The 12,208-nt window shown below is 35.9% G+C and overlaps 1 protein-coding gene across 1 annotated transcript; it reads left to right on the forward strand.

Moving 5' to 3' along the window:
• Positions 1–2,896: 2,896 nt before the first annotated feature.
• Positions 2,897–10,988, forward strand: LOC103583129 (pecanex-like protein 4; the record flags this gene model as incomplete). The annotated part of the gene is made up of 5 exons (XM_008564535.1): positions 2,897–3,610; positions 9,604–9,783; positions 9,874–10,388; positions 10,638–10,738; positions 10,866–10,988. Coding segments are annotated over exons 1-5 (1,608 nt in total), but the record flags the coding sequence as incomplete, so codon positions are not given.
• Positions 10,989–12,208: the final 1,220 nt, after the last annotated feature.

Here is a 12,208-nt window from a genome sequence, read left to right on the forward strand (position 1 = left end):
GTCGGTGATGGGCCATAATAATCATATACATTGTATATTGACAAAATAAAAATTTAAAGAAAAAAAAAAAACTGCACCAAGGACATCTGCCCTTTGAGCCTGCAATTTTGCTGTGTTACAATTCTTTATCTATAACAGAGACTTTAGCCTGGGGAAAGTTTCCTGTCTTTCGTAAGCTTAACATTTCTATGTGCAATTTTAAAAATTTAGGCCATACCTGAAATTACAGGGTCTTGGAAGGTAGGCCCTGTGAAATACATTTGCTTTATAAATGTTACTCTACACTATACACAACCATCTATACATACAGATGGGTGTATTTTTTTTTTTTAATAAAAATGGAATCAACAGTGTGTTTATTTTACTTTTCAGTATATTGTGGGTATCTTCCCATGTTTCTACATCAGGATATTCCACAGTTTGAAATATGATCACAGAATATTTCATTAAATGGGTTAAATATTTAATATTTAAACTAAACTTTATGAAAGACTCAGAAGTATTAAAAGGGAAATGAGTATGGATGGTAACATGCAGTTAGATAATCTGATTTATAAGGTGTGAACTTCACTTTCTGGATTCCTTGCCCAGCGAGTCAATCTACTTTATTCCTAATTTGCCTCAGTGGAGCTGAACTTTTACCTAACTCTCTGGGGAAACTTCAGGCATATCCATATTCTTCAAAACCCAGGCCCAAGTTCCTCTTCCTTTCTCATGGCATCTCCTATAAAAAATTGGCATCAGAATGTTTACCCCCACGCACAGGAGTGTGAGACAATGATATCAGAATGCAGTACACGAGCCTGACCTCAGTGAAGGAGAAAAGCTTAAACAGAGGGAGGGAGGCAATCTTTTCATTCCCTGAGATTAAACCATAGACCAATAAAGCTCCATTTGGCCCTGGAGTTCCATTATTATGTGAGTGTTTGCAGGCTGTCATGTGAGAGAAAGCTGTGATTTTTTCTGTACAGAATTAAGACCAATTTCTGGAAGATAAGATACAAGTTTACAGTTTAAAAAACTTCCTAAGAGTATAACAGAGCTGCTCTTAAGGTACTAATTCTTAAAGGTGACCCCCAAAACTTTCTTGAAGCCCCAAAACTCTCTCCAGGGCTGATATTGGTTGGGTAGAATTGACTGGCAGAGATGGTTTACACTGACTGGAAGGAAGGCTATGTTAAGATGGCTTTTAAGTTTAATTTTTCTTTTCTAGCCCAACATATGATCTGCTGAGGTAATACTTTGCTAGCTGATGTTGTGTCAAGCAACTGTTTTTCAGAATAAGCTGCTGAGTATACAGAAAAGTGGAACTGAAGAGAATCCATGTTATTTGATACTTAGATTGTTGTGGTCCTTATATGGAAATAGACTAGAGCATATACAGGACCTATTATTTCATGCTTCTAAAATTCTATCAGATTCTAGAAACTGACAACAGCGAGACTGAAAAATGAATTATTAAGTGGCTTGCCCATGTTACCATAATAACATAGCTAATAATGATGGCACCTTGGCCAGCCCGTGGCTCACTCAGGAGAGTGTGGTGCTGATAACACCAAGGCCCCGGGTTCGGATCCCATATAGGGATGGCTGGTTTGCTCACTGGGTGAGCGTGGTGCTGACAACACCAAGTCAAGGGTTAAGATCCCCTTACCGGTCATCTTTAAAAAAAAAAAATAATAATAATAATGGCACCTAAGTCTTTTAATTTCCAGTTCATTGTTCTTCCTACTACATGTTGAGTTGCCAATGGCCATATGGATTTTTATTGAAATGCTACTTATTTTAGCAGTATTTGAATTTTTAAATTATTGGAAAATCTTTAATATAATTAAGTAATATGAATAACAATATTTCCACTTTCCCACTTCCATTTCCATTTCAATTCAAGGAAATTGTAGAGAATATTCTTATTTTATAGAGAAGGGGTAGGCAAACTATGGTCCATATACTAAATCTGGCCCATAGTCCATTTGGGTAAATACAGTTGTCCCCCAGTATCCATGTGATATTGGTTCCAGGACCTCCCTCAGTTCCCTGATATAAAATGGTTTAGTGTTTGTGTTTAACCTATGCATATCCTCTTGAGTATTTTAAGTTATTTATAGATCACTTATAATACCTCATACAATGTAAATCCTATATAAATAGCTGTTATATACTGTATTGTTTAAAGAATAATGACAAGAATAAAAAGTCTGTACATGTTCAGTAGAGATGCCATTTTTTTCCCCTGTTTTTGATCGGTGGTTGGTTGAATCCATGTATGAGGAACCCGTAGATACAGAGGGTTGACTGTATGTAAAGTTTTATTGGAACACAACCACTAACATCCATTTATCTATTGTTTTGTCTATGGCTGTTTTTGTGCTGTAACAGCGGAGTTGAGTCATTATAACAGAGACTGTATGGTCCACAAAGCTTAAACTATTTATTGTCTGGCCCTTTGTAGAAAAAGTTTTCTGACCCTTGTAATAAAGGAAAAAGTTAAAAAGCAAACTATGAAAACTCACTAGAAAATGACTAGTTTAACTACTGGCAGATTTGAGTTGAGAGTACTGACTGGCCTTTTGAATTTTCCTTTGACCTCAAAATGTAAAACTGTGAGTTAAGATCTAATTTCCAATATTAAGTTGTAGGTAAATTAATAAAGAATATGATTTTTAAAACTAACATAGCATATTTATTTTGTTTAAAAAAATCAATGACTTAGTTCCAAGTACATGTCGAGGGATAAAGAGCCTGGGAAGTGAAGTTATAAATCCTGCTCTTGAAGAAACTAAGGAAATAAAATCAAAGCAGGGGGTGGGTTCCCCAGGTTTTAATTGTGACATTTTTAAATAGTGCCTTTTTTTCCCCTTTTTCTTAGAGACTGCTGTGTTAAAGAAAAGGATGTGACTTTCAGAATAATCCTGAGAAGGATGAGTCCAGATGTTCCTCTGCTGAATGATTACAAACAGGACTTCTTTCTGAAGCGCTTTCCACAGACTGTTCTTGGAGGCCCTCGACTCAAATTAGGCTATTGTGCTCCACCTTACATATATGTTAATCAAATTATCCTTTTTCTGATGCCATGGGTTTTAGGTGGAATAGGAACACTTTTGTACCAATTAGGCGTCCTGAAAGACTATTATGCAGCAGCACTTTCAGGTGGACTAATGCTTTTCACTGCATTTGTCATCCAGTTCACAAGTTTGTATGCCAGAAACAAATCAGTGACAGTGGAAAGAATGCTAACCACAAATATCTTAGCAGAGGAAGATGAGCATGAATTTACAAGTTGTGCTGGTGCTGAGACTGTCAAATTTCTAATTCCTGGCAAGAAATATATAGTCAATATAGTTTTTCATTCTGTTCTTGCTGGGTTAGTGTGTGGTCTTGGAACATGGTATCTGCTCCCAAATAGAATAACCTTGCTGTATGGCAGTACAGGAGGCACTGTTCTACTATTTGTCTTTGGATGGATGACATTATGTATAGGAGAATATTCATTAATTGTAAACACTGCTATAGAGACTGCAGCTTTCCAAACCCAGGATACTTATGAAATCACTCCTCTTATGAGACCTCTTTATATTTTTTTATTTGTTTCTGTGGATCTTGCACACAGGTAAAAACCTACCAAATGCTTTATAATGTGGTTTGTTTTTAAGTGTACATGGTAAAAGAGCTCATTTTAGTATTTTTTTTTTTTTAAATGAATCTCTGGATTAAAAATCATGAAGACCAAACCATTGGGTGATAGGTTGTTTTGATGATTAATATTTTAGAACTAATCTCTGTAAAACATTCATACTAAAGTAGTAGTTTGATCTGATTGAGTGTTTAAAAACCCTTTTTAAGATGAATTAAATAAGCAGTTTTTCAATCCTCTGTTGTACTTTAAATAAGGAGCTCTAAGTCTATAAGATAGCCTAGCTGAAACCTATGAAAAGAGATGGAACTTTCCTGTGGGGTAAAATGAAGAATTTAAAAGTTATATACATAAATATGTACAGATCGAGTGAATTTAAGGTGAAAGCTTATTTCTAATTTTTTATAGTAGCAATATATAGAAAGAATATTAATTTTTAAAATCAATTTGTTCCAGAAAAAAATAGAAAATAGTTTTAACAATTGTTTACAAAATTTTTTGATAACCCCCTTTGCTTGCGTTTTCTAAATCTGACTTATTTCTCTGTTTCTATAGATTGCAGCTTTCTTTCTCTTTCCCAGGTTAGTGTCCAGATAGAAATGTACAGGCATGTTATGGACTGAATGTTGGTGTTCCCCCAAAATTCATATATTGTAGTCTAAACCACACTGAGATGATATTTGGAGATGAGGCCATTGGGAGTTAATTAGGTCATAAAGTGTAGCCCTGGTCTGATGGGGTTAATGCCCTTATAAAAAGAGACACCAGAGACACTTGATCTCTCTCTCTGCCTTGTAAGAACACAGCAAGAAGCCTTAAGAGCCCTCACCAGAACCTGACCATACTGACAGGATCATGATCTTGGACCCAGCCTCCATACTGTGAGAAAATAAATTTCTGTTGTTTTAAGCCACACTGTCTATGGTTTTTTGTTATGGCAGCCCAAGCCAAGATTTTGGTACCAAGAGGTGATCCCACTTCTCCTGTAATAAATACATAAAAATGCAGAAGTGTTTTTGTAACTAGGTAGTGAATAGAGGCTAGAAGAGTTTTGACATGCATGCTAGAAATCTGGATGTTAAGGGTGATTCTGATGAGGTCTCAGATGGAAATTAGGAACATTTTATTGGAAACTGGAGGAAAGGCAGTCCTTGTTATAAAGTGTCAAAGAACTTGGCTGAACTGTGTTCTAGTGTTTGTGGAAGGTAGAACTTGAATGATAAAATTGGAAATTTAGGTAAGGAGATTTTGAAGCAGTGTTGAAGAAATAGCTTGGTAACTATTATAATAAATAGTTATTATAATAACTGCTTATAATAAAATGCAAAAGGAGAGAGTTGAAGAAGGAATTGTTGAACTGAAACAGTTGAAGAACTTGAAGATGTGGAAAATTCTCAGCCTATCCATATTGTGAACCATGTGAAAGCATGTTCTGAACAGAACATCAAGGATGTGGCTGGACTATCACTCAATAAGGAGCATGTGAGGAGAAACACTGCCATTCTGAATTGAAAGGGATGGAGATGGATGAAATGAAGGAAGGCTGTTGGACTTCTTGGGTTCGGCAGGATGGGATGATAGAACTATTCAGCTGTGACTGTGCACTATTCTTTTTAAAAAGGGAGAACAATGCCAAAGATGACTCAGAGAGCATCAGGGCACCACCTCAGTTTCAACAGGCCAGACAACCTCTGCCCAAAACCTTGGGAGCACTGCTCTTGAGAGTCACAGGAGCAGGACCCCTGCCTAGAGCTGTGGGGGTGACTCTTCTCAAAGCTGAAGGGGCTTAAAGAGCTAAAGAGAATTATCCTCAAACTTTAAGAGCTAATGGAATTTGCCTTGCTGTGTTTTGGACTTCCTTGGGATCCATCACCCCTTCCTTTTTTCCTGTTTTTCCCTTTTGGAGTAAGAATGTCTTTCCTGTGCCTGTCCCACAATTGTATTTTGGAAGCACGTAACTTGTTTGTTTTCACAGGTTCACAGCTAGAAAGGAATTTTGCCTCAGGATGTATTGTACTTCCAGTGTTAGCATATCTTATTTAGATGATGCTTAGATGAGACTTTGGACTTTAGACTCTAGAGTTAATGCTGGAATAAGTTAAGACTTTTAGGGCTGTTGGGATGGAATATATTCTGCATGAGAGAAGGACATGAATTTTGGGTGGCCAGGGAAAGAATGTTATGGATTACAGCATGCCCCCCCCCTTCAAATTCTTATGTTGAATCCCTAAACCCCAATGTGACAAATTTGAAGATGGGGACATTGGGAGATAATTAGGTCATGAAGCCTGGGCCCTGGCCTGGTGGCATTAGTGCCCCTATAAAAAGAGACACCGGAGAGCTTGATCTCTCTCACTTTACCATGTGAGGACACAGCAAGAAGGTGACCAACTTTAAGCCAGGAAGAGAGCCCTTCCTTACCAGAACCTGACCATGCTGGAGCCTGATCTTCCAGCCTCCAGAATTGTGAGAAAATAAATTTCTGCTGTTTAAGCACCTAGTCTATGGCATTTTTTTATGGGCTGATAAGGCATTTAAAAATGTTCAGTTTGTATACTGAAACTGACCTTTTCATGATTATCTGATTTGCTATTCCTTAATTCTTAATCTCTTCTACTCATGCTACATTTATGGACCAGTGGACAATATAATACCCATGTAGTTCTTTATCTAATTAAATATGAAAGAGGAGAAGTAACCAATGGGAAATTGATTTATAATTGGTTTCTTAATACTATTTCCATTTATTAACTGTAAAATATATTGCAGTTAAATGCTTGATTTTGAAAAGTTAACAGTAAAATTGAGTTTAAATGTCTGCATACATATGATGTCTTTTAAAAGATTTAAGATTATTTTCAGAATATAAGTTCTTGAGTTACTATCTTATTATGCCATTTCTGAAGTCAGAAATTTTATTTCTGCTGTAATACACCTTAGCATTTAAAATGATGTCCTAGGTTCTTTAATTTTTCAAAATATATCAGTTAAGTTTTAATTTGGTTACCTTGATTTTTTGCATTGCTCATTTCTAAATGAAAGTGCATAAAAAGTTTTTTACTAAATTTTTGTTGGATTTAATATACAGTTTTAATGTTCAAAGTTTGATCATTATAAAGATACTTTTTGTTTTTACTATGACTAAAAGAAAAGACAAAGGCAGTCCCCATATCCATTTTTTTTTTCCTTTTTGTCTTTTTTCATGACCGGCAACGGATCGCAACCCTCAGTGTCGCGCCCGTACCGGACCGGGACCGGCAACGGGATCGCAACCCTCGGTGTTGCACCCGCACCTCGCTCAGCCAGTGAGCGGCCGGTCTGTATGTGGGATCCGAACCCTTGGCGGGAGCGCCACCGCACTTCCCAAGCGGCACACTGTAGCAGTGCGCCACCGGGCCGGCCCCCCATATCCATTTTTAAAGAAGAAATCAACAGGTTTATGCAGGAAAATTACCTCCCATTTCACTTCTAGAAAATTTTAGCTTGTGATTAACAAAATAATAAAGAATTGAGATGATCTTTATACAGCAGGTGTGATAATGTAACTAAGTGATGTATGGAATGCGTGTGCTCTTCAAATTTGGACAGTTGTCAGATATATCAAATTATTTCTTAGTTTTATTTCGGAGGATGTAAAAGAAAGCTGAAGAGATGAGCCCCACAGTGTAGCAATCTTTTCTCTTTTCCGATTCTTTATTCTACCCAGTAGAGTGTCTAATAATAGTTTTTAAATGACTTTTTCTGTGCATGTTTATCTTATCAAAGACAAGCATTAAATCTTCAATGCTTAGGTAAGAGACTCAGTAATTGTTTGAATGAGTGCTGCTCATTTACATTGTCTTAGCTACCATAAAAAACATTTTTTTTTCTTGGCATGTGGATCTTAGAAAATGGGCAGATTTTGAAATATTTTTATTGGTTGTTAGGTTCAAAACAAAATTTTTTTCTTAAGGGCTGAGATTTTTTTATCCTAGAAAATTCCTGTTACATTGTCAGAAATATTAGAATTTAAACATTTTTCCACATAAAAGAATTAATGGCAATAATTATCTATTTGGGACGGGAGAATAATCACAATGTTTGATTACTTAAGTTATGTGAACTTATATCTATTTACGATATCTTTTTACATAAATACTGTGCCATTGCATCATTTGAGAACAAAAATAGATTTAGGGGTAGAATCTAGGGGTAGAATCTAATTTCGGTAAAATGTTTGCCCAGTGTGCATTATTTTTATGCAAATTATCCTACCTTTGAGTATGTTTGCAAGAGGAGTGTTGTCATTGACATTCCTCTGACTTGTGTGTGGTTTGATTTTCTTTTTCACTTGAACGTTTTCTTCTCAGAATGAAATAAATTTTATTTGCCAACTACATTACAGAAAGTATTGTTCTCTAACTTAGCATCACATTGTTAACCTTGTGTTTATTAATCCTCTGTTTATATAAATGTGAAGTATATACATTATGAGGCAGAGTACTAATGCACTGGCATAGTCCTGGTATCTGTGTGAGCAAACACACTATGTCATATTATATCCATAGTTGCTATACATTTGTTTCTGGGCTATCACCATACATTTAAGTGGGTAGTTATTGCAAAAGTTCTCTTTCTCCTTGACTTTGATTCCTACCAGCTCAGGTATTCAGGTACAATTATGCTGTAAGTTTTGAGATATAGTTTCCATTTTTGAAAGCTACCTTTAGAACTCCATGAGTACTCTGACTTTGTTGGTTTCTGGATATGATGTTTGGTTAGCCTTATTCCAAAACTTCAGGAAGACAGTCAGCCTTCCATATCTGTGGTTCTCAATCCGTAGATTCAGCCAACTATGGAAGGAAAATATTTGGTGGGGGGAGAGAGGAGAGGATGGTTGGGTCTGTACTGAACATGTACAGACTTATTTTCCTTGTCATTATTCCCTAAGCAATGTGGTATAACAATTATTTACATAGCATTTACATTGTATTAGGTATTATATATAATCTAGAGATGATGTAAAGTATGCTGAAGGATGTGTATAGGTTGTACACAAATAATATGCCATTTTATATCAGGGACTTGAGCATCCATGGATTTTGGTATCTGTGGGAGGTCCTAGAACCAATCCCCTGTGAATATTGAGAGATGACTATATATTGGTAATGTTTATCCTCTTATGCTTTAAATTTTTATTATTTGAAACAGTTTAATGGCATTATATTTAACTGGTAAGTGCTATAAGAAGTATCAGTTTCTCCACTTAAGGAAGAGATAGTTCCTACTTTATGAGGAGATTGTATTGTACAAGTTTGTATTCTCAAATCCATACTATTGCTTATACAAAATAGAAAGTATTATAAATGCTAGTTAACTTCTAGGTAACCCACAGAGATAACAGTCATAACCTAAGTTGTTGATTTATGATATTAAGTCTACTGACTTTAAATTCTGGGACCTGGGAGCAGGACAGTACAAGAGAGTAGGAAAAGACGAGCTTTCTCTTTGTTAGCTGCTATTGTATGAGCGTCAGTAAGGCTTTGGCTTTCCCAAAGTTACTTGAAATTTTAAATTATAAAGTTTTAAACTCTAAAGAATCATTGGTGGAACTTCAACCAATGTAGTTTAGACATTTAGGGAAGAAATATTTCTGCTCTGGCCTCAGTTCGGTTTTATAAATCCCTGCGTTCAATTTTATTACTCTTTGATGATAACTTTTAATTACTTCATCCCTCGTTGCACATTTGAATCCATATATTCTCTAAATGCTAAGTTTGTATACAATGAGATAGGGGTAGTTGTTGGCATAAGGGAAGGACAATGGTCACAATTTATATGTGTTGATCATTTGTGATTTGGGACTAGGACCTTTCTGTAAGTGTTCTTTTGTTTTGGAGTGTATGTTACTGTGTGGTGTTTGTTTTTCCTGGAGAGATCCTCATCTATATATTAATTTGTATGATTTAAATGTTTTCTTTTTTTTATAGATTTATGGTAAATATACCAGCTCTAGAACAAATCAATCAGATTTTACACATCTTGTTTATATTTTTGCCCTTTCTGTGGGCACTTGGGACTCTGCCCCCACCTGATGCACTTTTCTTATGGGCAATGGAGCAAGTTTTACAGTTTGGCCTTGGAGGATCATCTATGTCAACCCACCTACGGTAACTTTTTTAAAATCCTGATGTTATATGTAACTAATTCTTAAAGAACATTTTTCTTTTCAAGTAAATCTTTTTTTTTTTCTTTTGCAGGTTATTAGTAATGTTTGTCATTTCTACTGGAACAGCTATAACATCATATTTCATTCCCAGCACTGTTGGTGTGGTTCTTTTCATGAGTGGACTTGGATTCTTACAGAGTCTTAACTTAAGTGACATGGGTTTTGTCTTCAAACACAGTGTGACCAGACACAGAGTTGGAAACAAATCTAGAATGTTACCCAGTGGTTCAGAAAAACAGTTTACATGGAAGGAATGCCTTTTCTACATCATTGTATTAGTCTTCGCTCTCTTAGAAACTAGTTTGCTACATCACTTTGCTGGTTTCTCACAGGTTTCCAAAAACAGTTCCCAGGCTATCGTTGGCTATATTTTGATGATACTACTTATAATACTGTGGATACTTAGAGAAATTCAAAGCGTCTATATCTTTGGGATTTTCCAAAACCCTTTCTATCCAAAAGATATACAGACTGTGACTGTATTCTTAGAGAAGCAAACAAGGCTCATGAAGATTGGTGTTGTCAGACGGATTTTGTTAACTTTAGGTAGGAAGATAAAATCTGCTAAACTTGTGTTATAAACCATATCTAGGAAGTGTTCAAAAGTATTAGTGGAATTCCTATATTTTTGTGGTATGCTGCATACAAGTGTTTGTTCTTTTATGTTTTAGCTTTTGCTCATTTGTTTTTTAGTTAGTTTCTTAAATGTGCTATCTAAAAAAATTCATATTTGACAGAAAATATTGTAGAAAGAGTTACTTTGCCTTGATTATATCTATCTCTTGTTTTGTTTAGTGTCACCTTTTGCTATGATAGCATTTCTTTCATTGGACAGTTGCTTAGAAGGGCTGCACTCTGTGTCTGTCTCCATTGGATTCACAAGAGCTTTTAGAATGGTAATCCTAATATGTACTTTATAGTATTTTCCTAGTGCTAAGTTTAATTGTGATTTTATTTAACTCTCACAATTTGCTTAGATTATCAGATTCTACCTAATAAAAGTGGATAATTTGTATACTGCAGATATGGCAGAATACAGAAAGTGCTTTATTGGAGACAGTCATTGTATCGGCAGTGCCCTTGTTGATGTCTGGCACAGACTTATGGTGGAACAGAAGCCTGGATACAGGAATCAGACTCTTACTGGTAAGTATATTTTTTAATAGTTTTATTGAGATATTTGTTTAGGTATTTATTGGGATATTGAGATATTTCACATACCATAAAATTCATCCATATGTTGTTTAGTGTTGTACATTGAGTTTTGTAACCATCACCACAATCTAATTTTAGAACATTTTCAACATCCCAAAAAGAAACTATACATTAATAGTCCTCATTTCTGCTCTCTTTCCCACCCACCACCCACCACCCACTACCCACTTCAGCCTCAGTAAGTACTAATCTTTCTGTCTCTCTGGATTTGCCAACTCTGAATATTTCTCATGAATAGTATTATGCAGTATGTGGTTTTTGCATCTTTTTTTTTTTTTACTTATATGTTTTTAAGATTCATTCATGTGGGCCAGCCCCATGGCTCACTCAGGAGAGTGCGGTGCTGGTGGCGCCGAGGCCGCAGGTTCAGATCCTATAAAGGGATGGCTGGTGTGCACACTGGCTGAGCGTGGTGCAGACCACACTGTGCCGAGGGTTGCGATGGCCTTCTCAGTCAAAAAAAAAAAAAGATTCATTCATGTTGTAGCACATATCAGTACTTAATTTTTTTTGTACCAAATAATATTCCATTGTGTAGATATACTGCATTTGATTGATTCATTCATTAGATGATGGATATTTAGGTTTCCAGTTTTGACTATTAACAAGAACAAATAGTCAACTCTAAATGTAAATGGATTGAATTCCCCACTCAAAAGACATAGACTGGCTGAATAGATTAAAAAACTGGACCCAGCTATATGCTACCTAAAAATGATTACCTCACCTTACACACACAGACTAATAGTTAAGGGAAGGAAAAAGATATACCACACAAATGGAAGCCAAAAATGAACAGGAGTAGGTAGTCTTCTATTGGATAAAATAGACTTTAAAACAAAAACTGTAAAAAGAGACAAGTAAGGTCATCATATGATAAAGGGATCTGTCCAGCAAGAGGATATAACAGTCATAAATATGTTGCCCAATATTGGAGCACCCAGATATATAAAGCAAACACTATTAGACCTAAAAAGAGAGATACAGAAGATACAAAGATGGCGACGGGTCTGGAGCGGCTGCGTCAGGAAACAGCGCGATCCTGAGAGCTGTGTGCTGTGGTACCAGAGTATTGACTGCATTTCCAAGAGCAACAAAGGACGAATAATTCTTTCAACAATGATCCTACATCGACAAACGGCAGCGGGTTC

This window comes from Galeopterus variegatus, unplaced genomic scaffold (genome assembly GCF_000696425.1).
Source record: "Galeopterus variegatus unplaced genomic scaffold, G_variegatus-3.0.2 Scaffold19897, whole genome shotgun sequence".
In the NCBI taxonomy this organism is placed as follows: domain Eukaryota; kingdom Metazoa; phylum Chordata; class Mammalia; order Dermoptera; family Cynocephalidae; genus Galeopterus; species Galeopterus variegatus.